Source organism: Suncus etruscus, chromosome 20, assembly GCF_024139225.1.
Source record: "Suncus etruscus isolate mSunEtr1 chromosome 20, mSunEtr1.pri.cur, whole genome shotgun sequence".
Classification (NCBI taxonomy): Eukaryota; Metazoa; Chordata; class Mammalia; order Eulipotyphla; family Soricidae; genus Suncus; species Suncus etruscus.
This window is the reverse complement of record NC_064867.1, coordinates 28,761,292-28,788,970: the sequence shown is the minus strand read 5'-3', so window position 1 is coordinate 28,788,970 and position 27,679 is coordinate 28,761,292. Positions and strand designations below refer to the sequence as shown.

The 27,679-nt window shown below is 52.8% G+C and overlaps 1 protein-coding gene across 3 annotated transcripts; it reads right to left on the bottom strand.

Annotated features, from left to right (window-relative positions):
* Positions 1–189: 189 nt before the first annotated feature.
* PODXL2 (podocalyxin like 2) lies at positions 190–27,679 on the bottom strand. 3 transcript variants are annotated; one of them, XM_049766518.1, is made up of 9 exons: positions 27,560–27,679; positions 22,361–22,627; positions 13,069–13,295; positions 12,448–13,014; positions 11,920–11,994; positions 4,285–4,441; positions 4,005–4,066; positions 1,886–2,065; positions 190–436 (listed from the first exon to the last, which is right to left on the bottom strand). In XM_049766518.1, the coding sequence occupies exons 1-9, from the start codon at positions 27,627–27,629 to the stop codon at positions 224–226; spliced, it is 1,818 nt and encodes a 605-aa protein (XP_049622475.1). In that variant the 5' UTR covers positions 27,630–27,679; the 3' UTR covers positions 190–223. The 3 variants fall into 3 exon arrangements, with proteins under 3 accessions (XP_049622475.1, XP_049622476.1, XP_049622477.1); XM_049766519.1 differs by having other exon boundaries at positions 12,448–13,035; positions 13,120–13,295; XM_049766520.1 differs by having other exon boundaries at positions 13,120–13,295.

Genomic DNA, 27,679 nt, shown 5'->3' with positions numbered 1-27,679 from the left:
GGACCGACCCGACCCGACCCGACCCGGCCCGGCCCGGCCCGGCCCGACCCAACCCGCCCCGGCCAAGAACGAGTCGAATCGGGCAAGGCGGACTCGCTGGGCCCGGCCGAGCGGCTTTAATGAGGGTCCCGGGATTGGAGGACCGGGCCGGGCCTGGCTTGGTGGGCCAAGGCCTCGTCCTTGAGTCGCTGGGCAGGAGGCAGGTTCGGCTCCTGGTTCGGCTTCACAGGTGCGTGTCCTCCTCGAACACGTCCGAGTCCTCGGGGTCCCGCTTGCCCCCCATGAGCGCGCTCCAGCCCCCTGGGCCGTTGACGGCGCTGCCGCCGTTCAGGCTGGGCTGCTTCTCCTGCAGCTCCGACTGACTGTCGCTGGCCACGTCCAGGGTGGGGTTGTCGTGGCAGCCGTTCTCCACGAAGCGCAGCTCCTCGCCGTGCGACTGTCAGGTGGGATATGAGGGGGTGGTGAGTCCCCCTGCCACAGGGGGCACACCCGAAGACCTCGCCCCTCGCCCCCCCCCCCCATTGGCCTTTCCCTTCTGCGAGCATCTTGCAAGGAAGGGGTCGGTCTCCTGGTCCTTCTCAACCGACCCCCTACAGCTGTCAGCCCAAGTCCCTCTTGGGAAGTAAGACCCTGAGAAACTGGGCCCCAAGTCCCTCCTTCGAGGATTCTGGTCCTTCTCTACCGACCGACCCCCTGCAGCTGGCAGGCCAAATCCACTAGACAAGAGACCCTGGGACTCTAGGAAAATGGGCCCCAAGTCCCTCCTTTGAGGATCTTGCCAGGGTACTGAGGTCCAGGGGCCTCCTGGTCCTTTTCCACCAACCCCCTGTAGCTGTCAGCCCAAGTCCCTCTTGGAGCATAAGACCCTGGGAAACTGGACCCCAAGGCTCTCCTTCGAGGATCCTGCAATGGTGCTGAGGTCCAGGGGACTGGTCCTTCTCAACCAACCCCCTGCAGCTGGCAGGCAAGTCCACTAGATATGAGACCCTGGGACACTAGGAAAGTGGGCCCCAAGTCCCTCCCTCGAGGCTCTTGCAATGGTGCTGAGATCCAGGGGCCTCCTGGGACTTTTCAACCAACCCCCTGTAGCTGTCAGCCCAAGTCCCTCTTGGAACATAAGACCCTGGGAAACTGGACCCCAAGGCTCTTCTTCGAGGATCCTGCAATGGTGCTAAGGTCCAGGGGACTGGTCCTTCTCAGTCAACCCCCTGCAGCTGGCAGGCAAGTCCACTAGATATGAGACCCTGGGACACTAGGAAAGTGGGCCCCAAGTCCCTCCCTCGAGGCTCTTACAATGGTACTGAGATCCAGGGGCCTCCTGGGACTTTTCAACCAACCCCTTGCAGCTGGCAGGCCAAGTCTACTAGACAAGAGACCCTGGGATTCTAGGAAAGTGGGCCCCAAGTCCCTCCTTTGAGGCGCTTGCAATGGTGCTGAGGTCCAGGGGCCTCCTGGGATTTTTCAACCAACCCCCTGTAGATGGCAGCCCAAGTCCCTCTTGGGACATGAGACCCTGGGAAACTGGGCCGCAAGTCTCTCCTTCGAAGATCCTGCAATGGTGCTGAGGTCCAGAGGTCCTTCTCAACCGACCCACCCCCTGCAGCTGGCAGCCCCAAGTCCACTAGACAAGAGACCCTGGGACCCTAGGAAACTGGGCCCCAAGTCCCTCTTCCCCAGGGTCCACCATTTGAGGATTTGGTGCCCTTAAAGTTCCTTCACTGTAATCTGGATCCCATTTGTGCACCTCCAGCATTCTGGGGGATGTGTCAACTTGCAACTTCACTAGCAAGACTCCTGACAACCTCCTGCAGCCCTGCCCTAGGACAATCAATCCTACCAGCCCCCCTGCAGAGGACGCCCACCCGCAGCCCTGCCCCAGGCTCACCACGTGTTTGAGCTTGGGCAACCTGCGCTGCCAGCAGTTGTACAGCAGGCCAAGCACGATGATGATGACACAGATGGCACCGATGACCACCAGCACCACAAAGAGTGTCCCGTAGTCACTGCGCACCTGGCTGGTCCGGGCCTGGCAGCTGCTTGTCATGGAGTAGTTCTGGATGCCGATCTGGGAGGCAGGGGCCCGGGGTACTCAGTGCAGATTCTGGGCACCACAGCCTCAAAGGCACTTTGGGGTAACAGCTCAGAGGGGGAAGAAGAGGTCGAAGAGGGGTGCTAGTACACTTGTGGCTCAGGATATTTCTTTAGCCTGGACCTGCTCCTCTGAGACTGTCCAGCATCATTCAGCCCATTTAGGGCCACCCCAGATCCTGTCTAAACCCAGGGGATCACACCAGAGGTGATTGTGGGACCACATGGTGCCAGGGCTCCTTCGGGCAAAGCACAGGTGCTGCAGCCCATTGAGGCCTTTTCTGGACACTGGTCACCCCATCCTCACTGTGGTAAGCTGTGAGACCCCACATACAGCCTTCTATGAGAGTCAAGAGCTGGACCTGGCACAATTTCCACCTGAGTAGGGGGAGGCTTCTGAGAGCATTTTTAGTTTGGGGGTCACATCTGGTGATATTCAGGGATTACTCCTGGCTCTGCACTCAGGATCACTCCTAGCTATGCTCCAGGCACCAAATAAGAGTGCTAGAGATTGAATCATGGATAGCTGTGTGCAAGGCAAGCACCACTGGGCGGTGCTCTGATTCTGGGAGCATTTATGGCCAAGGTAAACTGGATGACAATAGAGCAAGCTGCCAGGCAGACCCTTCAGCTTCTCCCTTTCCTCCACTGGCTGGTCCCCAAGGGTGTCCAACTGCCCTACAACCTCACACTGTGGCCTGTCCTGGGCTGAGTCTGCCTTCTCTGGATGCCAATGGCCATCAGAGATGGGGTGGGTCCATGGTGCCACTCAGCAGCTTCTGGGGAGGGGGAAGAGCAAGATCCGCACACACAGGAATTCAATTCTTCTGATAACTTTCTGGTCCCATTTTCTGGACGTTTTGTTAGCAGAGTTCAGCTGGCTTGCTAGAACTTGCCAGGTCTCCTGCTAATCTACTACATAATAAAATGTTTTATTTTGTTCCCCCAGTGCTCGTGAACCCAGAATTTCCCAGCTGGAGAGGCCCTCAGAACCATGGATGATAGATATAAAACCCCAGTTCCCTGTAGTGAAGCTTCGGGCTTCGAAGTAGGAGGTGGAGGAAAGAGAGCAATGGATCACAGCCTAGTCCACTGCTAGCCTGGGGCAAGGGACTTCCCTTGCCTGGACCTTAGCTCTCAACTTAAGTGGGGTACCAAGAGGGTCCCTGAGGTACTTCCCTGAGTATTCTGCCCCCTAGAATGGGCCTACATTCAGCAACCAGCACCACTGATCAAGAAGGCACCAGCCAGAATCCCAATCCACACCTCACACCTCACGTGACAAATAAGAACGCACCCAGAGGCCTAGCAGACAGACCCTTTGGGGAGAGGTGAGAACGCCAGACTGAGGTTCAGTGTGTGAAGAGGGGACTATGCTGTTGGAACCCAGACGTCCTGCCCCATGATGGAGCCAGAGGCGGATGAGGCCCCACACTGAGGCTTCCACCTGTCCCCTCAGAGTAGCACCCGATCAGCCTGGGGCACTTCCCAGGAATGATGTCACCTGTGGAACACTCCATTGATTGTATCCGGCTGCTCGGCTGCCAGCCTCTGTTACACTCTCCCATGGCTTCTGGACCTGCAACTCCTCCCCACCACAGTCTTTGGCCAGGGATGTCCCCCAATGTATACCCAGAAGATTCCCATGGCTCCCTAGAGAACCTTGCCAGGGCCTTCTCCAACCCCATTTCTGCACACACACTGCACGCTCCCATATACTTTTTTTTTGGTTTTTGGGCCACACCCTGTGCCGCTCAGGGGTTACTCCTGGCTATGCGCTCAGAAGTTGCTCCTGGCTTCTTGGGGGACCATATGGGACACCGGGGGATCGAACCGCGGTCCGTCCTAGGCTAGCGCAGGCAAGGCAGGCACCTTACCTCCAGCGCCACCGCCCGGTCCCGCTCCCATATACTTACCTCCACCAAGTTCCTGCGGATGTCAGCCAGCATGGACAGGACATCCTGGGTGGGCACCACCCCTGGGGGAGACACTGCATCAGCACCACTGTACCCCAGGGGTGCCCCTAGGCTCTCTCCAATACTGATTATTGGCTTTGACACGGTATGCCAGGGTCCCCACCTTTGCTGGTGCCACACCCACTCTAGTGCCCACTTTCACCCACACTCTAACAAGGGTCCCCCACCCCTTCCAGCTCCCTAAAGCCCCCACCCATCCGAGTGCCCAGCATGCGCTCACCCTGTTTGCCCACCAAGGCCATGAGTAAGTGCTGTTCTTTTTCGCTGGGCTTGCTCAGGGAAATGTGCCAGTCCCCATGGTGGCCGCTGCCATGGCGGGGCAGCACCTCCTCAACCAGTGCCAGTAGCTGCAGGCCACGGAGCTGCCGGAAGACCTCCTGCCAGGACAGAGGGCACCCTCAGCTCAGCGAAGTCGGGGCTCCCCACTCCTACTTGCAGTCCCAACCCTGCTCTCATCTTTGTCCTGAGCAGTCCCACAGCAGCCAGGCTTGCAGGCTCTCCTTCAGTCAGAGGCTGTGAGGCCACCATCTGGGCAGCACTGTGGCACCATGAACAGGGCCATTGTGCTCCCCTGGGGTACCTAGAGCCTCCTTTCTACTGGCCCTTACCAGTAAGCTGAGGGGCAGAGAGACCATGCGTGGAGTACGTGAGTGGTGGAGGGGAAGAGCAAGAAGTCTGTTCCTGGACCAGAAAGCATCCACAAACCTCACCACTGCCATGCCACTGCCTCAGACAGCCCTGAGATCAGAGCATGTGTGGCTTCCTCCCAGGGACAACCGTGAGCAGAGGGAGCAATCGGGCCCAGGAGGCAGTCACTGGAGGTGCTTTCTCATCTAACGCCCCTGGCACTCTAGTTTCTTTGGTCTGTATAACCCTGTCCCATGGTCTACCCTTCTTGGGAAAAGGCCTGATCTTAGGGTGCTCCACACCCATATCCATGTTCCCTGACTGCCCTCCATGGCATTCCAGGCTCTGGGGTGTTCCTTCTGTGAAGCAGTGGACCAGTGCAGACACAGGCAGCTCCCCGGGATCTCTGCACTCTGTGACTCTAGCCCATGCTTTCCTGGTTGTTATGCCAACCCAAAGCCAAGCTGGGGGACCTGGTGCTGGACCTCTGTTCCTGGTTACCCTGATGAATGTCAGGCCCAGGCTTAACCCCTGACATGAGTTTACCGAGCAGAGCCAACCCTCTCGCAATTGGGGAAAGAGGGCACCAGGGGACAGCTCTGAGCAGCCAGGCACAGTTGAGTTCCCAGTTGAGCCTGTCTTCCACACACTTGTGTGCATGTTCATGTGTGTGCGTGCGCATACATGTGCATTTGTGAGGGGTGAGGCATTCCCGGACTTGCCTGACTGTTCAGCAGCCTCACTAATGCAGAGAAGCCCTTCTGGTCCCTCACTAATGCAGAGAAGCCCCTCTGGTCACAGGTGCTGTGCCCCCGTATGTGTCTTCTTCAAGATATATCTAGCAAGCTGCAGTCACCAGACCCACAGTGTGCTCACTGTCCCCCAGGCCATGACAAGGGTCTTATCTGAGTGTCAGTTGCCCAGGGCAAAAGCCTAAGTATAGGACCCAAATCTGGGTCCAAAACTCCCAGTTCTGGGGCTGGAGAGACACACACAGATTCGATCACCAGCAGCATGTGTAGTGCCTAAGCCCTGCAAGGAATGAGCTCTGAGTAGAACCATGTATGAGGCTTCACCCCCTAAGGAAAATCCTGGTTCTTCCATTTATTCAGCTTTGCAAATACTGCAGCTCTCTGAGCCCCATCCGAGTTCTCCCACTGAAATGTGGGCACTACCAGGAGTGGTTTCTCAGCACAGAGGCAGGTTTAGTCCCTGAGCACAGCTGGGAGTGGCCCCAAACAAAAGATCATGGAAGCTACAGAAGTATCCTTCAAGAGATAACGGGACAAAGGAACCATGAAGAAAAACTATGCAGCCATAAGAAAGATGACTTGCGTAAAATGGAAGGTGCAGGGTTGTGAGATGGAAAGCAGAGTCAATCGGAAGGAGAAAGGTGTTGAATTATTTCATCTATGTGTGCAATACAAGGGTATTTTTTAAATGGTAATAAGACAAACTAAAACGACAAAACAGTAGTTCCGTGTTGGCAAGCGTTCCAATTGTGAGCAAAAAGGGATGCCTGTCCTTGCCCACCATATCCATTCACCAAGCCCTGCTCCTGCATCTTGCTAGGAGCACAGAAATATGGCACTAGAAGAAGCCAGAGATGCAGAAAAACAGGTGACTCAGGAATAAGCAGGTTCTAAAGATCCTGGGAGCCGGGTAGCCAGTGGGCTGTAGATCCGCAAACTCAGCATCCAAGACTCCAGTGGAAATGCCCTCTGAGCCCAGGTAAGACCTGAGTGGCCAGCACAGAGCCTGAAGCTTCTATGAGGAACTGGGGCAGGAGAACAGGCACAACTGAACGGAGTTATGTCTTTGGAAAAACAGAGCCAGGAAAGCCCTTAGAAGTCATCCCAGAGAAGTCCAAGAGTCCAGAAGGAGGCAAGTGAGAAGAGGCACTTCTGAGTGCCTGAGATGGAAGGAACATGTACAAACCTTTCACTTCCCTCAGCAGGGTGGTTCCCGCAGTGACGGGCTGATGCTGCCATGGCTGCTTATCTGTGAGCTGAAAGCAGGCGGACACAAGGACACTGGAAATATGATATGTGTGGAAGTACTGATCCCTCCAGTACTTGGGGCACAGCATGAGCATGCACAAGAACACACACACACCGTGGCTCCTGCATCTTTTCCTGTATCAAGGGCCATCAGGGCTCCACGGCCGGTCCTGCCACCACCCATACACACCCAGTCATATCTTGGCCTCTATCTTTTCAAGGCATGCCAGGCCAGCCACACTCACATACACACATGCAACCACACACACACACACACACACACACACACACACACACACGCAACCACATCTTTTTTTTTTCTTTTGGTTTTTGGACCACACCCGGTGACACTCAGGGGTTACTCCTGGCTCTGTGCTCAGAAATTGCTCCTGACTTGGATGAACCATATGGGACACTGGGGATCAAACCGCAGTCTGTCCTGGGCCTGCCGCATGCAAGACAAATGCCCTACCGCTGCGCTATGGCTCCAGCCCCAATGCAACCACATCTTGGCTTCTGCATCTTTTCCTTATCGAGCGTCACCAAGGCTCCCTGAGGAAAGGGCTGGGCCAGGGCAAGGCACGCTAGGCCAGATAGGCTGAAATATGAATCCATGAGTAGCTTGCAGGACATCAGATAAGACAGCCTGTTTCCTGCCTTTCTAGAACTTGGGGAGCCGTCCTTGGAGGCCAAGTGCTCTTTCTGGATTCTCACTCCAGTGGAGGCCACACTTTTCTGTTCCTGTGCCCAGAAGGGCACAAGGCAGGTCTCACTCCTCTCCCTTGCACAGGACAAAGGATCAGACCCTTTGCATCTTTTCATTTAGTTGGGTTTCTTTCTGGCGGTGCTTAAGCGTTACTTGTGGCTCTGCACTCAACTCAAGGATCCCTCCTGGTGGTGCTCAGGTGATGCTGCAGTTTGAAGGCAGTTCAGCCCTGTGCAAGGCAAGAGCCATACCTGATGTACTATCCCACCAGTCTGGGGTCCTTTGCATACGGATGGCAAGCACCGTCTTTTGCCTTCTGGAACCTCCTGGTTGTTTTTCTTGCTCCCTCTTCTGGATCTTTGCAAGCTCCTTCCCAGTTTCTTTTGCAGGACTGTGATGTCTCAGGTAATGGACAGAAGCCAGTGTGTGTTCCACAGTTCTCTCCCCAACCCCTCCATCTTGAGCTGTGAATTCCTGGAACTGAAGCTAAATATTCCCAACTCTCAAAGGAAGCCTGGCTGGGCTTTTAGGAAGATACTTTCTCTGCAGGCCCTGTACTACTCTGAGTCCCTCTCAATATTTGCCAATAGGTCCAAGTCATTAGCCAGATTAAAAGGAGTGTTGGGGGCTGGAGGGGATAGCACAGCAGTTAAAGCATTTGCCTTACAGGTGGCTGACCCAGGTTCAACCCCTGGCATCCAGATGCTCTCATATGGTCCCCTGAGCCTGCCAGGAGAGATTTCTAAGCACAGAGCCAGGAGTAATGCCTGACCACCTCCAGGTATGGTCCAAGAAACAAGCAAGCACACAAACAAGAAACATATGGGCAGAAAGATAGCACAGCAGGTTGGGCGCTTGCCTTGAACATGGTCAACCCAGTTTCAATCACCAGCACTTCATATGGTTCCCCTAGAACTAGTAGATGTTAATTCCTGAGAAAAAGAGCCAGATGGAACCGGGGTAATAGAACAGCAGATAGCATGCTTGCCTTGCTGTGGCCAACACAGCTTTGATCCTCAGGATCCCTATAGACCCCGATGCACAATCAGGAAAATTCCTGAGCCAAGAATAACCCAGAGCCAGGAGTAACCCTGAGCCCTGCCAAATGTGGTCCAAAAAAAGGGAGGGGAGGGAAACATGGTAATCAAGAGTAATATTGATCCTGGATTAAATATGAAACCAGAGGAAACCAGCTTGCACATGGCGAGACTGGTTGAATTCCAAGAACCACCTGGAGAGAAGATGAGAGTTTGATTATTTGCAGAAATGTCTGGTTTTGATTTCTGTATAGCGGCTCAAAGAATAGTCTTACTATAAAGAAATGCATCCAAATAGTGGTATTAATGCCTTCAAATAACTCTCAAATGGTTGGGGCGGAGAAATGCTCTCAACCAGTCAATCAGGTAGAGGAACAAACAGGATTTCTTCGTACCTTTTTTTTTTTTTCTATAAATGTAAAATTACATCAAAATAGAGTATAACTGGGCTGGAGAGATAACACAGTGGTAGGACATTTGCCTTGCATGCGGCCAACCCAGGACAGACATCGAATCCCGGCATCCCATATTGTGACCCAAGCCTGCCAGGAGCAATTTCTGAGTGTAGGACCAGGAGTAACCCCTGAGTGCTGCATGGTGTGACCCCCTAAAAAAATAGAGTATAACAAACATAAAGAGGACATAAGGCAATTATAAACATTTTTTCCTAGCTGATGTCTGAGATGCTTGTGAAGGAAGTGTGTCAGAAGGAAGATAAAGCCAGGAAAAGGGAGACTGGGTGTCAGATCACATGTAATCAAAGAAGCTAAGAAGCTGATAAAGTGAAATGAGCACTGGCTAAATAATAACCAATATTATGGCTGGAAAGATAGCACAGGGCTTAAGGTACTTGTCTTGCACACTGATGACCATGGTCGAATCCCTGGTCCCATAAAGAGTCCCCTGAGCTTGCCAGGAGTGAACCCTGAGCTCCACCAGGCATGGCCCCCAAACCATAATAATGACGATGATAATAAAATATTCAACATCTCTAACCATCAAAGAAACCAAGTCCAGTCCAGGGGAGACTCCAGTTCCACTCATGAGGTCACCACTATACTAAAGACATACCCAAGGGGTCAGAGCAATAGTATAATGGACAGGGTGTTTGCCTTGCCATGTTGATCCCCAGCACCCAATAAGATCTCCAAGAACCACCAGAGTGACCTCTGATCACAGAGCCAGGAGTGATCCCTGAGTGCACACAGCTGGGTGTGGCCCCAATAACACAAAAACAAAACAGGGGCCAAAGAGATCATATAGTGGATAGGGTGCTTGCCTTATGCACGCTGACCTCGGTCGGTTCAATCCCCAGCATCCCATATGCTCTTTAGATCATCACCAGGAGTGATTCCTGAGTGCAGAGCCAGGACTAAAGCCCCTGAGCACTGCTGAGTGTGACCCAAAAACAAAACAATAACAACAAAACAGGCCCAGACTGTGTGATGAGGCTGCAGGAACCAGGCCCCATTTCTCCAGCAGCTGTTATCATTGTGAGTTCCTCCAAGAAGGAAAACCAGATTTACCTCAGTTTCAATTTGGAATACATGCATGAGAGCTGAGACAGGGTCCAAAAGGACACTGGTGCACCTGTTCCCAGTGGCCTCACTTACCACAGGCCCTAGTACCTGAAAGATGGACAGATGTACCAATGGGCTTCCGGCACACCATGGCACATGATCTAGCCTCCAAAGAAAGAGCTGGCATATGCCACACAGTGAAGACCTGAGACACATTAGCTGGCCTCCAGGGGGACACAGGTAGTATAAGCACACTTCCTGGGGACCACCCTAGTGGTGAGTCACACTCAAGGAGACAGGACACAGAGTGGGGACAGGCAGGGGAGAGATAGGGGCCAGGGAAGTTGGGTAAATGGTTCAATGACAACCAGGGTGGGAGGTGGGAAAGTTCTGGAGATCTATTTCATAAAAATGTGAAGATAATTAAAACTACCACCTGTTTAAAAATAGCGGAGTTTGGGGGTTGAAGAGATAGCATGGAGGTAGGGCATTTGCGTTGCATGCAGAAGGACGGTGGTTCGAATCCCAGCATCCCATATGGTCCTCCAAGCAGAAGCGATTTCTGAGCATAGAGCCAGGAGTAACCCCAGTGCTACCAGGTGTGACCCATAAATCAAAAAAAATGGAGTTTGGGCTGGAGCAATAGAATAGCAGTAAGGCGTTTGCCTTGCATGTGGCTGACCCAGGATGGATTCTGGTTCGATCCCCAGTGTCTCATATGGTTCCCCAAGCCAGGAGCAATTTCTGAGCCCATAGCAGATTCAGGCATACCTCCTGCTTTTAATGATATCTAACCTGTCTAGGAGGAAGAGCCAAGGGCACCCCCTCTCTCCATTCCCTCGTACCCACCAAATAGGAGCAAAAGGTCCCCCCAATCACAAAGGTGCAAGACCGAAGCAAAGAGGGAGTTTGGGCCTAGGGAGAAAAATGAGAGTTTCCTGGAGTGAGTGAGGAAGCAGTCACACACGCAGGTGAAGGGAGCCCCCAAAAGTCCCAGAAGCAACCCCCAGCAGAGGAGCTGAAGAGCCTAGGAGCGCCGAGTGCAGGGCGACCAACTCCTTTCCAAGGCCGCAGAACTGAGGACAGCCCTCATCCCCCAGAGAAGTTGTTTCTTCTCAAAGAGCAGAAAGGGGGGGCCAGAGAGATAGCATGGAGATAAGGTGTTTGCTTTTCATACAGAAGGACGGTGATTCGAATCCCCGCATCCCATATGTTCCCCGAGCCTGCTGAGGGTGATTTCTGAGCATAGAGCCAGGAGTGGCCCCTGAGTGCTGCCGGGTGTGACCCAAAAACAAAACAAAAAGAAAAAACTAAATAAAAAACAAAGAGCAGAAAGGGGGAAGGGGTCTTGGACCCAGAAGGGCTCTTCCTGCATGGGAGGTTCTGGGGCATCGGAGCACTGGCTCCATGCCCCTACCATAGGTAAGATGCCAGACACCCTGTACCCTGCTCAGTCATAGCTTTCCCACTCCCAGCTGTGCAGGAGGAGGAAGAAACTTCCCAATGAAAGAGCCAGTCACTGGGGGGGGGCGGGGGGGGGGCTGGAGAAATAGCACAGCTGTGGGGCGTTTACCTTGCATGCAACTGACCCAGGAGGGACCTGGTTTGATTCTCAGCATCTCACATGGTCCCCCGAACCTGCCAGGAACAATTTCTGAGCAAAGAGCCAGGAGTGGCCCCGAGTGCCACTGGGTGTGCCCCAGGAACCAATCAATCAATCAATCAATAAAATTTAATAAAAAGAAAAAAAGGGCCAGCCATGCTGCCTGTCTGGATCAAAATGCTGCGAACAAATGTTCTAGACGCGAAGGTGTGCTGGCAGCTGGTGGGGAGAATACAAGAGCAGCTCCAAGCCTCCCAACTGCTCCTTCTCAGCTGAATGCTGAGGGCAAGAATAGGGCTGCTGAGAGCCAGGAACCCACGGAAGCCCCCTTTCCCCACTGCCCACCGCCCTGGGGCACTCACACAGTCTAGGTTCTCCGTCATGTTGAGGATGACGTAGTTCTTCCCTGCCAGGTTGCTCCAGTCTTTGCAGATTACCTGGACGTAGGAGAGAAGAGGAAGGGGAGCACTGTGCCAACAAGGGGGGGCGCAGCTGACAGCCCGAGGGGGTCTGTGATGACATGGGGGCAGCTGACAGCCTCAGGGGCGTGCCCATGATCCATACCTTGCCTCCCATCTGTGGATCCAGGGCCCAAGCAGAAGACACCTGAAGCAAGGGGAGGCCAGGGGAGGCCAGAGGTGGCCAGGATGTGGGGAGCCCTGTAGAGGGGCCCAGCTGCCACCCCCACGTGGGTATCTACAGGTTCCCCATCCCCCTAGAGGTCTCTCAGGTGTAAACACCAATGTGGGTGTGGAACTGAGGGTGTGAGCTGGGTAGATCATGGAGGTGTTCAAACAGTTAAGCTGAGCCCCAACAGGCAACTCAGGCCTCCCAGCCCTGGCTTGCAGCACCCCCGTTCCCCAGCACTGCTTCACGATGCAGCTGCTCACCTGAGTCGAATCCCAGGGAATGCTGGATTGTGCCTCTACATCGGGGGCCGAGGGGCTGAGGTGGTCCTGCCCCAGGGGAACAGTGGAGACAGTGGGTTCCAGGTCTTGGGACGTCGGTGGTGGGAGGGAGGCTGGGGCTCCGTGATGTAGGGGGTCTGGGCTGGGGGCTCCACTCGGAGCCTCTGTGTTAGGGGAGGAAGCCAGGGACGGGCTCTCCCCCTGCTCGCTGGTTGGCGAGACTGAACCCACAGTGGCCTCCAGCTCCACTCCAGGCCCTATGGCTGGGAGCAGCGTGTTTACTGTCTCCTGGCTGCTGAAGTCCGGAGCTCCCAGAAGCCCCGAGCTCGGGGTGGCTGAGGGTAGCTGCAGGCTGGGCTCCATGCTGCTGCCCACCTCCACCCCCGAGGAAGCCTGGTCCCCCAGATCTTCAGGCCTCTGTTTGGGGGTCGCTGGTGTGTGGCTGCTGCTGCTGGGGGAGAAGGTGTGGACCTGAGTTTGGGTGTCTTCATGGAATCCCTTTACAGACAGCAGCTCTTCCTCCTCCTCTTCCTCCTCCTCCTCTACTTCCTCTGCTTCTTCCTTCTCCCGCTCCTCTTCCTCCTCCTCCTCCTCCTCCTCTACTTCCTCTGCTTCTTCCTTCTCCCGCTCCTCTTCCTCCTCCTCCTCCTCTACTTCCTCTGCTTCTTCCTTCTCCCGCTCCTCTTCCTCCTCCTCCTCAGGACCCATATGCCAGGGAGGCTCTACCAGGTTCATCTTGGGCAGGGGAGAGGGGATGTTCGGCACCTCTTGCCCCTGGCTGGTACCTTCTACAGGACCCGCTTTCTCTGTGAAGTCCAGAAAACCGTAGTCTGCAGACAGAGAGAAAGTTCCAAGAGTTACTCACTGGCAGTAGACAGACAAGAGCATGGGCGGGGGCACAGAAGATACGAAACAGTCATGATGGTAAGGGGCAGGAGTGGAGGTCGGATCCAATCAGGCCAGGCTGCTGAGGACAATCAAAGCAAACAGCACAGAGGTGTCCTCAGACTCCATGAAGACAAGAAGTGTGCACAGAATAGCCAGTTCGAGATCCTGGGATGCAAATGCTCCACTGTTCCAATAAACATCTTAGTCCTCAGGGACTTCAGGAAGACCCCCATAACAATCACCTGGAAGAGATTCACCTTTTCTGGGTTAGAGCAATAGTATAGTGGGTATGGAGCTTGCCTTGCACACAGCTAACCCGGCTTCAATCCTACACAATCTGGTCCCCCAAGCCCCTCCAGGTGTGATCCCAGAGTGCAGAGCCCGGAGTAAGCCCTAAATCACTGGGTGTGGCTCCTCCCAAAAGGGATCATCTTCTGCCTCTTGAACCCAGCACTTGGCCTCCAGTGCTGACAGGAGCTGACACAGCTACCCCTCTCTTGGCCATTCCTCGGGGTGCTCTCGATCCCCATCTCCTCCTGCTCACCCACCTACCCTCCAACAGCCACCCATCTGTTTATTGGACCCATCACCCAAGGTGGTAGACTAGCACGTTCTATGGCTCCTTTCTCACTCGCTTCTCAACACCCAGATCACTGTGGCTCATCCAGAGGCCTTGGGCTAGTCACCTCGCCTCTAAGGCCCCTTTCTCCCCAGTTAACAGACCACAACAAGAGGTGGGGTTCACAAGAGAGAACCTGGACATTGAAGTTGCAGAGCCCTCTGGTGGCTTTCCTGGAAACTACACCCACCCCCAGAGCTGAAGAAGTCCTTGGGCATTTCTTTCCATCACCATGAAGCACAGAATTCGCAGGAAGATCTACAAAGGCCCCACATTCCATGCTCAAGAGACAAGTAGGAGAGAGGAGGATGTTAACTCTGTGCTCATGAGGCTCCGAGTCACCCTCTTGGTGTGCAGACAGGAACCAATGGCCTTTACCAAATGTGGAAGATCCAGAGTCAGTTTCTCAGTGGGTCTGAGCTAGAATTCTGGGGCCTGAGGCCTGCCCACCCCATCCAGGCAGGCCAGCAAGAAAGGGCACGATGAAGAACCACACCACTGCCTTTGTGTGACTGAGCAAACTCAACCCAGCCTTTACTAGCTGCACAAGTGTCCTTGAGGCATAGCCCCAAACTTCACTGCAGGTCACTGGCTAGTTAGAGGGAAAGACTTAAAACCAACTCTTGGGGCCAGAGCAATAGCACAGCGGGTAGGATGTTTGCTTTAAATGGGGTCAACCTGGTTTCAATCCCCAGCAGCCCAGATGGTCCCCCAAGCCTATTAAGAATAAGTTCTGGGGCCCAGAGAGATAGCACAGTGGCTTTTGCCTTGCAAACAGCCGATCCAGGACCAAAGGTGGTTGGTTCGAATCCCGGTGTCCCATATGGTCCTCTGTGCCTGCCAGGAGTTATTTCTGAGCAGACAGCCAGGAGTCACTCCTGAGCACCGCCGGGTGTGGCCCAAAAACAAAAACAAAAACAAAAACAAAAACAAAAGAATAAGTTCTGAGTGCAGGGGCCGGAGGGAGAGATAGCATAGAGGTAAGGCGTTTGCCTTTCATGCAGAAGGTCATCGGTTCAAATCCCGGCATCCCATATGGTCCCCCGTGCCTGCCAGGAGCAATTTCTGAGCATGAAGCCAGGAGTAACCCCTGAGCACCGCCGGGTGTGACCCAAAAAACACACACACACACACACACACACAAAAGTTCTGAGTGCAGAGCTAGGAATTATCCCTGTGCACATCCGGGTGTGATCCAAAAACAAACAACAACAACAACAAAGCTAAATTTTCATATCGTATAACTTCACACTGGAAATGTTCCCTTTGGAAACAGCTGAAGCTGCTTCACAGAGTGTTGAGTTTTCGGGGGGTTTCGGGGTTCCTCTCTGGCTGAGGGACAACCCCACTGCCAGCTCAGTGTATCCCCTCAGGACACCCAAGCACAGGTAAAGCACAGTGCCTGCACTGTCTGGGAAACAGCCATGCCTGCCTACAGCCTTTCCATTTTCTTTTTTTTTTTTTTTTTTTTTTGGTTTTTAGGTCTCACCCGGCTGTGCTCAGGGGTTACTCCTGGCTCCATGCTCAGAAATTGCTCCTGGCAAGCACGGGGGACCATATGGGACGCCGGGATTCGAACCGATGACCTTCTGCATGAAAGGCAAATGCCTTACCTCCATGCTATCTCTCCGGCCCCAGCCTTTCCATTTTCGAGCAAGATGCAGAGTTTACCAATTTCCTCCAAGGAGGAAAAGGACAAAAGAAGACAGGACCAGAACCTGAACACTCCTGAACTCTGGGTTCTGGACTGTGAGTGGCTGTAATTGGATTTGATCTCAGGGGTATTTTCTCAGTTTCACAGGAGGTCATTGAGTACTAACATGGAACCAAAATAGAGGCTCCTCTGTTATCTTTCTTGGCTTCTGTCTGACAGGACCTGCTGTTCTCCCTCAGGAATTTTTATGGAGTCCAACCACAGGCCAAGTGTGCAATGCAGAACTCACTGCACGTAAGGCCCAAGCCCAGCACAGATGCTGGATGTTCCAGCTCCTACAAAATTCCTGATGGCACTAGTGACTGAAGCAGAAGACCTATCTTGAAGATAGATCTATTTGGAAGGTCTGAGCTCTGCCGCTCTGTACCTGTGATGCCTTGCAGAGCTCTTAAACCTAAGCCAGTGTCTCAAGCTACAAAAGAGCACTACTAATCTTGTCTACTTTCATGTGGATCAAGTGGGCTGTAAAGTTCAAAAACATTATGCAGGGGCTAGGGCAAGAGCTCAAAGGAGCCCAAAACATGGTATCAGAAAAATCCTCTGCATTCCTTATTCATGCAGCACTATTCGCAATAGCCAAACCCTGAAAACAACCCAAGTGCCCAAGATCAGAGGAGTGGATAAAGAAACTATGGAGCAGCTACACGAAGGAATACTACTCTGCTATTAAAATAAAAAGATGAATTTGCTGATATGTGGATGGATCTGTAGAGCCTCCTGCTGAGTGAATGATTCAGAGAGAGGTACAGACACACAATGATCTCACTCTTATGCATGATATACATATGGGAGTAACTAAAACCCAGAAGCAATAGAAATGAAGAGCTGGGGAACTGGTTCGCAGAAAGAAGCTGCCCCTGGGTGGGGGGTGAGGCAGTAGGAAGGGATATGGGACAGGTCAGGGAAGACACCATTACAACAAAAATAGAAGAGGACTCAGTGATAAAAAGGGTAATTGAGAAGCAGGGCTTCTCAATTATTTTCTGTCATGCCCCCCTAGGAAGAAGAAAACATTTTTCGTGCCCCCCAAACGACTGTAAAATAGTATCTTTATAAACAAAAATATTTAGGGCCCGGAGAGATAGCACAGCGGCGTTTGCCTTGCAATCAGCCAATCCAGGACCTAAGGTGGTTGGTTCGAATCCCGGTGTCCCATATGGTCCCCCATGCCTACCAGGAGCTATTTCTGAGCAGACAGCCAGGAGTAACCTCTGAGCAATGCCGGGTGTGGCCCAAAAACAAAAACAAAAACAAAAAACAAAAAACAAAAAAAAAACTTTAACCTGCAATACAAAAATATATAAAATATTTTTTTTTTTTTTTTGGTTTTTGGGTCACACCTGGCAGTGCTCAGGGGTTATTCCTGGCTCCAGGCTCAGAAATTGCTCCTGGCAGGCACGGGGGACCATATGGGGCGCCGGGATTCGAACCGATGACCTCCTGCATGAAAGGCAAACGCCTTACCTCCATGCTATCTCTCCGGCCCCATATAAAATAATTTGAGCTGATTAAATTTTAAATCAGAGGTGATGTCTGGATTAACGGCTCCAATGAGCATGTTTTGCAAAGCATAGATTTTCGAAGCGGGGTTTGAAGCAGGACATAGAAACTCTCAGCTCCGGAGATATAAACACGGGGCTTAGCTTATTATGACAGTGTTTGCCGAAGTCAAACACACACCCCATTATGGAGCCTCGCGCCCCCCCTGGGGAGCACGCCCCACTATTTGAGAAGCACTGCCTTATCAGTAATAGTATCATTTTGTTTGTTTATTTGGGGTCGCACCCAGAAGAGCTCAGAGGGGTTACTCCTGGCTTTACGCTCAGAAATCGCTCCTGGCAGGCTCGGGGGACCATATGGGGTGCCGGGATTCGAACCGCCTTCCTTCTGGGTCTAAGGCAAACACCTTATTGCTGTGCTATCTCTCCGGCCCCAGTAATAGATCTTAAACCACAATACCCAAAAGCAGGGGGAAGAAAAGTGCCTTCCACAGACACAGGTTGGGGGATGGAGGGAAAGTGGGGACATTGGTGGAGAGAAGTAGATACTAGTGAAAGGATGGAGCTTTCTGGACTGTAAAATCAACTGCTGGCCTCTGCATTTTCTGATCCAATAATGTCCCATTTCACATAGACCTGGGGTCCTGAGTTGAGATTCTAGAACTTGCCAACCCCAAAACCCTTTTTCTCCTGCTTTTGAGTGCCCCCCACAAAAAACACCTCAGAAGAGACGATCTGACACAAGCATGATGACCTGAACAAAGACTGACCTTTCTACTGGGCCCGAGGACATTCCCAAGAGGGATGGGGCAGCGTAAGAGCTGGATCCAAGGGTCTGCTTTCTGATACCTGAGGATGGCACTCCACTTCTCACCTTCTCACACAGCCCTTCTCCAACCCTCCCCTCAAATTTTCCATTTGCTCATGGGTCACAAGGTGATATCAAGATGCACAGAACGTTTTCTGTGAGGTGAGACGAGGAGAGATGAAACACTTAAACAACACTTGGCAGGTACCTGACCCATGGGAGCTGTTCTATACTCAGGGAAGCCCTGCTGGGATACCCTGAGAAGTTCTCTCCATACACACTGCACCCTCTCCTCACTGGGAAGACCCTCTGCAGGCTCCCAGTGCTCTGGCTCTGCTGAAGATGAAGCAGCCTCCATCTATGAGGGCTATGAGGAGTTGCACCCACCACCCCACACCCAGGGAACCTCTTGCCTCCTTCCTCACAGCATCCATGAGGGAGAAAAAGCCAGGTGACTCTCTGATGTATCAGGGCCACCAAAGATGTCCCCATCCTAGGATATACAAATTACCCCCTGGTCCAAGGTGTGGTGGACCTGAGTCCCTTTTACCAGCTTTGTGGGATCTTGTGGGTCTGCTTGTAGGTAGAACTAGACTGGGGCCTAACCCTGTCTTCCTAGAGAGGTGCTGGGAGTGACCTGAGACCAGAGTCAGCCCCAGCAAGCAGGCAGGCTGTGAACATGGCTAGTGGGGACAGGCCCGTCACCATCGATGAGAAAATAACATTTCTCTGCGCTGCCACTGCTGCCATGTGACCATGCTCCCTCAATCTCCCTGAGAGCCCACCTGATCCCATTTTGAAGGGGAGGGTACAGTCTGGGCCCAGACAGTTGGGGCACTTCCCACTAGGCTTATATGCCAGGATTTGTGTTTTCCTATCAGCCGGGGGAACCCAGAGCCCCATGGGCAAGGGGGTAAGAGAAAATCAAGGAGGAACATGGGTAAACAATCCTTCCTCACTTCCTCTGCACCCCACATGCTCCCTCAGCCATTGGGCCCCGTATGGCAGAGATGAGGAGATAGGCCCACGCAGTGGAGCGGAGGGGTTGGAGAGGAGGAGAAGGGCGATGCAGAGCCCCCGCCACGATCCATGTCCGCGAGTTCAGCAAGATCCGCAGCTGGATGGTGACTCAGTGAGATATGTCCCTGTGACTCAGACCTGAAGGAGCCAGTGGAATAGCGCGGGAGGGATGCATAAAGGGGAATAAGCTTGGATGGGGGAAGGTCCCCAAAGCTGAGGGGCCCCCTCCCTACCCATGTGGGTCTGAGGAAGGCCCAAAAACACAGCTGTGGTGGCTGCTGCTCTTCTGGAGACTCTGAGTGACCAGAGATGCTGAATGTCCAGAGATGTTGAGTGACTAGAGAAGCCAAGAGACTAGACACAGTCTCCCTCAACAAAAGGGACAGGCCGAGAAACCCCAAGTGCCTCTCAGTGCATCAGAGAGGGGATCCAATGGGAAGATACAGTTGACCCCTGTCTCACTGCACCACCCTCAACTAATTATTCCCAAGAGAAATTCTACATAAAATATTAAGCTAAATAAGAGTGCCCCTACCTCAGGAAGGGAAAGGCTGCCCAAACATGAAGCAAATAAAAATATAAAGGGGGCCAGAGAGACAGAACCGTGGGTAAGGCACTTACCTTACATGTGGGAGATCTGGGTTCTATACACAGCATCCCATGTAGTCCCCTGAGCCTCACCAGGAGTGATCCCTGAGTGAAGGGCTAGAAGTAAGCCCTGTATACATCTAGGAGTAACTCCAAAACCAAAAATAATAAAAAGAAAGAGCCTGTACGTAACGTGTCTGTGCACATAATACACCTGCATAGATATGATTTATGTATTAGTATATAAAGTAATATATTGATTGATGAATATATATGTGATATATATATATATATATTGATCTTGGAGGCAGGATGGCACAGAATTTAGCCACGATATATATGTATTTATTTATTTGTTTGTTTTTTAGTTTTTCAGGCCACACCTGTTTGATGCTCAGGGGTTACTCCTGGCTAAGTGCTCAGAAATTGCCCCTGGCTTGGGGGGACCATATGGGATGCCGGGGGATCGAACCACGGTCACGATCTTTCCTTGGCTAGTGCTTGCAAGGCAGACACCTTACCTCTAGCCCCACCTCGCTGGCCCCAATTTTTAAACTTTATTTATTGATTGTTTTTTGAGCCATATCCAGTGGTACTCGGGGGTTACTCCTGAGTAATTTATATATATATATATATATATATATATATATATATATATATATATGTGTGTGTGTGTGTGTGTGTATATATATGTATATATATATATAGGTATAAAGTATAAAAATTTTTGTTTTACTTTATTTTTTGGATCACTCCCAGTGACTGGGGATCATACAGTGCTGGGGATCAAACTTGGGGCCCCCACATACAAATACACACTCCTATCCTTTCAGCCACCTATCCCTACCCCAACCTCACTCCAAACACACAAATAAAACCTCACGAGGCATCAGATGCTCTAGTCACTTGGCCTCTCAAGCTGGCAGGCTTTTTTAAAATAAAAAATTCATCTGCAGTGTGTGTGCAGTGGGAACCCTGTCAGGGTCTCAGCCTGAGTCCTCAGTCCACTGTGACAGGGCATCTCCATCTAGCTGGGCCAGGGAAGGGAGAAAGGTGAAGGCTGAGGGGCTTGGGAGAGATGAGAACAGCTCCAGGTGAGTCTCTGGTCTTCCGCATCCTTCCCTGAAAGACTATGAGTCTGGCAGGGCCACCCGTCAGACCACCCGTCACCCCTCTCTCCCAGTGGGTCCCTTCCATCCAACTTGCTCTCTTCCCACTGCAGGTTAGTAGCTGGCTCTGCACCTGCCCTGAGTCCTTTCCCCTAGTTCACTGTCTCTGTGCTCAAACCACCAACACCTGTTACTCTATGAGCCCCTCTCACTTGGATGGCATGCTCTGTTTCCGGGGCAATACAGCGAGACCCTGCAGTACTAGTCTGGACACTTATCCCCAGAAACCAGAGTATTACAGAGTTATAGGAGGACCTTTGCAGCAGCCCTGTGACTAGGGAGAATTTAAATATTCATCAGGGAACTGGTCTTCTACACATCATCCACAAGATAAAATATTATGCAGTCACTGGGTTCTAAACTTTCTAAAAATGCATGTTAGGAAAGACTTTTGGGGAAAACAGTGTGTACAGAATCCACAGAAGTGCAGAGAAGAATGTGTCCTAAACTATTAGTAGAAACTACTTTTCAATTGCGAGAACACTGGGACAGATTGAACTTTCTCCTTTGCCTTTCTCCTGTTTCTGTACTTTTTCTGTTTTGTTTTGTTTTGTTTTTTTGGACTACACCTGGTAACGCTCAGGGGTTACTCCTGGCTCTGTGCTCAGAAATCGCTCCTGGGTTGGGGGATCATATGGGACGCCGAAATTGACACTGTCTGCCCTGGATTGGCTGCATGCAAAGCAAACGCCCTACTGCTTTATTATCGCTCTGACCCCATATTTTCTTTTTTTTGACTCCATATTTTCATAAGTAAATCCAATAAATAGGTTTTCCCCAAAAAAATACCATGGCTAGGAGCTGAAGAGATAGCACAGTGGAAGAGCATTTGCTTTGAATGCAGCCAACCCGGGAGAGACCGATTCGGGAGAGATTCGATTTCTGGCATCCCATATGGGCCCCCAGCCTGCCAGGAATAAATTCGGAGGGCAGAGTAACCCCTGAGCACCGCCGGATGTGGCCCAAACACCAATCAATCAATCAATCAATAAAGTTTAAATATATATATATCGTGGCTAAATTCTGTGCCATCCTGCTCCAAGAACAGCATGGAAAACTGAACTCCTGTCAGCTCAAGGCACATGTAGCACCTCCAGGCTGGAAGTGAACCGCAGGTGCAGGTCCTCTCGATCATGAAATCAGCTGAGCCCCACATCTCCACACAGGATAAGCCCAGGAGCCAGTTGTGGCATCTGAACCAGGAAGGGTACATAGAGTGCCCTATCGGGGGTCAGTGGCACCCAAAAACACACCTTGTTAGACAGAGAGTTCTGCTGAGGACAAGCTCGAGAAAACATCTGGCAATGCAGAGCCCCAATTTTGAGCCCCAGACGGAGGAGTGGGACAGGCAAGCCTCTGCTTCCTCGTGTCTGACATGAGAAGTTGTTTACTGCTCACAGGCCAAATGAGCACAGACTATAGGCATGAATGAGAACAGGCCCCAGACACTCAGGGTGAGTTTAATGATGTGCAGGGGTGAGGCGAGGTCATGAGGGGCACAAGGACAGGAATGAAGTAAAAGTCAGTGAGGAGTGAAAGGGCTGTGGTGTGGTGGGACTGGGGCCAGCCAGTCAGCAGAGCACACGCTACCTGCAGTGGGTCCCAGGTCCAGGCTGGAGTCATTCAGCTCCTCCTCCTCCTCCCAGAAGTACTGCGGGGGCTGCAGGATGCGGGACTCTTCGCTCTCCTCGCTGGGGAAGCCTGAGCCGGGGGCGCCCAGGCCAGCACTCAGGCCCCGGGCCTCACTGGGCTCCTCTGATTCCAGTGGCTCCAGGCCGGTGGGCAACAGGGAGGTAGAGGTGAGGCCCTCAGGGGTAGGCTCCTCTGCTCCAACTACGCACAGGCCCAGGAGTGTTCCTGCACAGAAGAAAGAAGGACATGATGAGACAGCAGTGAGGACAGGCCAACATGGGTTTTAACATGTTCCAGCAACAAAGAACCTGGCATCCGAGGATGGCTAGGGGGTGTGGAGATGCTGTTCTCACTTCAAAAGTGTAGTAGTGATCCTTGAGTGCTGAGTGAGCCAGGAGTAAGCCCTTAGTACCTCCGGATGGTCTGAAAACCAAGAAAAGAAAGGAAGCATTTCTGAATACTGCCTGGAACTGCATGGGGACAAGAAGTGGGTGATATTTGCACGCTCTGTCCCAGTGTGACCACACAGGTCCATGGCGCAGTGAGATGGGCAAGGAGTGAGAGTCAGAAACGCAGAGGGGGGGGGGCCGGCGAGGTGGCGCTAGAGATAAGGTGTCTGCCTTGCAAGCGCTAGCCAAGGAAAGATCATGACCTCGGTTCGATCCCCCGGCGTCCCATATGGTCCCCCCAAGCCAGGGGCAATTTCTAAGCGCTTAGCCAGGAGTAACCCCTGAACATCAAACGGGTGTGGCCCGAAAAACAGAAACAAAACAAAACAAAGCAAAAAAAAAGAAGCGCAGAGAGGGAGACCAGATGGGCCTGGAAATGGAGACAGAGGAATGTTCTAGCAGAGAATCGTGCTTTGTCACCTGTGGTCTGAGTGTCCCCTGCCACCCCACCCCCAACCCTACCCTTTGGCAGGGCCATGCAGGGGGTGTGAGCTGCACCATAAAGAGCAGCCTGCAGCGCTGAAAGCAACTTAAATAGAATGATCCTCTCCGAAGAAGAGAGAACTGCACGTTCTCAGCCAGGAAAAGAGAACACAGGAGAGAAAGGTCAACATTGGCACATGAATAAAGGGCCAATGTGGAGAATGAAGATCAGTTATTCTATCTGGCTTCAAAGAGAAAACCTGAAGCTGGGCTGCAAAACAGGAAAGACCTCAGATTCGCAGAACATATTTAACAGGAAGCAGAGAGAGACTGGGTTCAGAGTCGGAACAATAGCATAGTGGATAGGTAGGGCATTCGCCTTGCAAGCAGCTGACCAGGTTCGATCCTCGGCATCCCATTTGGTACCCCCAAATTGCCAGGAGAAATTCCTGAGTGCTGGTTGAGCCAGGAGTAATTCCTACACACTCAGAGAAGCTTCTTGGAGGAGGTAGGAGGTAGACAGGGTGGAGGTAAGCCCAGATTTTTGTTTGTTTATTTTAGGGTTGCACCCAGCAGTGCTCTGCAGTTAGTCCTGGCTCTGCATTCAGAAATAACTCCTGGCAGCCTCAAGGGACCATACACGATGCTGTGCGAACTTCCTACCCACAGTGTCCAACCTCAGTTCAATCCCTAGCACTGTTCAGAGACCTACAAAAATATAATCAGGAAGAGCTGCCCTTCCTCAACTGCCAAGTATGGGCCCTAAAAATTCAATTTAAAAAGCAGGGGCCAGAGAGCACAGCAGTAGGGCATTTGCCTTGCACATGGCCAACCCAGGTTGGACCTGGGTTTGAGTACCAGCATCCCATATGGTGCCCCGAACCTGCCAGGAACAATTACTGAGTGCAGAGCCAGGAGTAACCCCTGAGCATCATCGGGTGTGCCCCCCCCCCCAAAAAAAAGGCATTCTAGGGAATCAGGGGAAAGACTCAGGAATGGAATGTTTGTGTTGCATGAAGACAGACAACCCCAAGGGCTAGGAAGGTACTCTACAGACTGAGAGGGCAAAGTTCAATCCACAGCACAGCATAAGTCACTCAGCACCACTGGGGTGACCCCCTAACCCTTAGCTGAGAGTAGATTGGGCGTACTAATAAATGAACCCCTGGGCCCTAAAAATGTCTCCCAGATTCAGTACCCAGAACTTCATGGTCTCTTAAGCTCTGCCAGGAGTAAGCCTTTCAACACCTGAGCACTGGACTGGAGGCGCTCTCTGAGCACTCACTAGCACGTGTGGACCAAAAGAAAATAATAAATTCCTAGAAGAATGACCCTATGGTAGCACTAAAGACACCTGTGTTGTCTCTTCAACACTTGAGAACTGGCTCTGGCAGGGCTCTGGGCTCAGCTGGGGTAAGGCCATCAAAGTCACTAGGCCTCAGACTGGCTTCCACAACAGCCTGGACTTTGGGGAAACCAAAAGCCCCCTGGAGGGAAATCTCACCAGGAGTCATGTGAGCTTTGTCAGGGACAAAGGCAGGGGAACTCTCCAAGCAAAAGACAAAGGCCTGAGATCCCAGGGCCAACCCTTATCCCCTGACAGGGTGAACCCCGGTCCTGCCTCCTCACTTAGGGAACATCCCCTGACCCCGTTCCTTTCCACAGCAAGAGCGCCTCTGAAAAGTGGTGCAGATCAAAGGATCTGTAGGTTCTCTGCCTGAACCTTTTCTTTCTTTCGCAGTAAACTGTTTTGATTCCCTGAAAAATTTTTCCCCTACGATGATTTTTTTTCCCCTTATACTTTCCAAAGCCTTGGCAATGGGTAATTTAGGTGACTACAAAAGGGTGCTTATTTTCAAACGTTGGCCACCAAAATAGTAGCTGAGACGTAACCACTGTGCACGATTATTTTTGCACTTAATAATTAGTCTGCCTTCATTGAGACTCCAGGGCAGTCCAACATTTCAGACATGCGTGCTTCATGTGACCCACTTTCTCTCTCCCCTATAATTTTCTTTTACTTCATCATTCCAGCAGAAAGAGGGGAGATAAGAAAAAAGACACCGGGAAAAGACTCAGGCATCAGTTTCAAAAAAATCAGATCTGATCCTAAAAGCCACAGGAGAAGAAAAAGGAAAAGAAGCAGGTTATCTCATGGAGTGGGGGGCAGGAGAGCAATCCCTGAGCCCCCCCTATCTCTCCCTCCTACCTTTAGCCACCACAAGCCCCTCCCCTACTTCTAATCCACAGCTGATAGCTCTGAAGTCCAGATCTCTCCTAAATCCATGCCAGACACCAATCCCCGCAGCATCTGCCAGGCACCCCCACACCCGCCAGTGGCAGCTACAACAAAAGTTGTCTCGCACTGTCATGTTCAGAGACATGCCTTTATGGAGTTTCCATACAAAGATGCAGTGAAAGAGCCCCAAGGCTAGACAGCCCACACCTCCCAGACCTGGGGTATGGGCGTGCATGCGTCACAAAGAGTGGGGAATGCAGAGAGGAAGCCGAGAGGGTAGGAGGGAGCCAAGCTGTGGACAAACCCCCTGCCTCCACTCCGGCTGGGGTCCCAACGGACTGCCAGACAGTTCTGGTGCAACTGTCACAGAAAGAACGAGTACACTAATCAATATTTCATCCCGGGCTCTCTGCGGGGACAGGCCGGCCTGGGTGTGTATCTGAGCCCACCCCATGGGCTTTTTCCTTGGGCATCCAGAACAGGAATACACACCCTTCCTGCAGCCTGGGACTTTCCAGAAACAAGAATCCTGGTCCTGCAGCCCTATCTGAGCCCACCCCATGGGCTTTTTCCCTTGGGCATCCAGAACAGGAATACACACCCTTCCTGCAGTCTGGGACTGAAGCCAGGCATGTTGTGCTCGACCTTTCCAGAAACAAGAATCCTGGTCCTCCAGCCCTCTCTTTAGGGCTCCAAGGCGATGACCCACTCAATGTCCCTCTAGCAAAGGCAGACTGTCCCCCTCCACCCCCCGCCAATGACACGAGTCTGCAAGCACACGCCCTGGGCTGAATACGGAGGGATGACAGGGCCAGGTTCCAGTGCACACTTGCCTTCTGCCCATGCTCCTACTGCATCCCGACAGCCACCCCTTTATTAGCACTCAAGGCACGCTCTCCCTGCTCAGACCCGCCACGTGGAGAAGCTGTCACTGGCTTGACCCACCGTGTCCTGACGTGACCCGCCTCCCCATGCAGACATTGCAGACAGTCCTCTTCGGGGCTGCTGGCCTGTCTCACGAGGGCTGTCACCTAGACCTGAGACACCTCCAGCAAGCAAACACCTCGACCCAATGTCTGCCACTCCACTTTGGCAGGCTGATTCCTCCTCGCTCCCAGCACAATATTTCGCACCTGCCACCACGAGTCCCTGAAATGCCAATGTCCTTGTGTGGTTGCTGCATGGATGCCAGTGGGTGCTGCACCCTCCTTGGATGCGCAGAAGTCTCCCATCTGGGAGAAGTGGGTGTGTGTGGGGGGTCCCTGTTGTTGAGACCTTCTTACGTTGTCCAAGGCACCTCTGGGCGAATCAAGTTGCCCCTCAGCTCCTGAGGACCCACATTCTGGGCAACACGCCCTCATCCCAGCTCTGGCATCATTAGCCCACCAGAAAACACACACACACACACACACACACACACACACACACACACAGACACATCCCGTGCTGCGCTGTCGCAGGTGCTGTGACAGGCACAGAGGCAGTGTCCTCTCGTCACAGGGATGGCCCCCCCAAAGAGACCCCTTTAAGGAGGGTTTTCCAGCTTGGCCTGCATGAGAAAGAGGGGGGGATCCCCATTACCTCCCGCCTTCCCTGCAGCTGTCCAAGCCTGCAGCCTTGCAAAAAGGCGCCCAGCCAGGCATGGAGCTCCCGCGCTTGCAGGTGTGAGCCGGTGTGAACCGGTGTGAACCGGTGTGAGCCGGTGTGAGCCGGTGTGAACCGGTGTGAGCAGGTGTGAACCGGTGTGAGCAGGTGTGAACCGGTATGAACCAGTGTGAGCCGGTGTGAACCAGTGTGAACCGGTGTGAGCCGGTGTGAGCCGGTGTGAGCGAGTGTCCCCGGCGCCCCCCAGCCCATGCACACTCAGAGACACACGCCAAGAGAGCTGTGGCGAGGAAGGCGCCTCCGACACCCGCGCTCCCGCGCCTCGCGCGCCCGCCCCTTTGTTGGCGGCCGGGAGCTGTCCAGCACCGCACCGCCGCCGCCGTCAGGATGCCCGACCCCGGCCTCAGCGAGCACCGCAGCTTCCTCACGGTTTGCACTCACCCGCGGCCAGCAAGAGCAGCAGGGGCCGATGCACCAGCCGCAGCCGGGCGGCCCGCAGCAGCCAGCCCATGGTGCAGCCGTCGCCGCCCGCCCGCCCGCAGCCGCAGCCGCAGCGGCGCG

Excerpts from the sequence above, each read along its gene's own strand:
- PODXL2 (XM_049766518.1), bottom strand. The coding sequence starts at position 27,629 with ATGGGCTGGCTGCTGCGGGCCGCCCGGCTGCGGCTGGTGCATCGGCCC. Across the intron at positions 11,995-12,447 it reads TTCCCTGGGATTCGACTCAG|GTAATCTGCAAAGACTGGAG; the intron begins GTGAGCAGCTGC and ends TCCTACGTCCAG. Across the intron at positions 4,067-4,284 it reads GGCCTTGGTGGGCAAACAGG|GGGTGGTGCCCACCCAGGAT; the intron begins GTGAGCGCATGC and ends TGTCTCCCCCAG.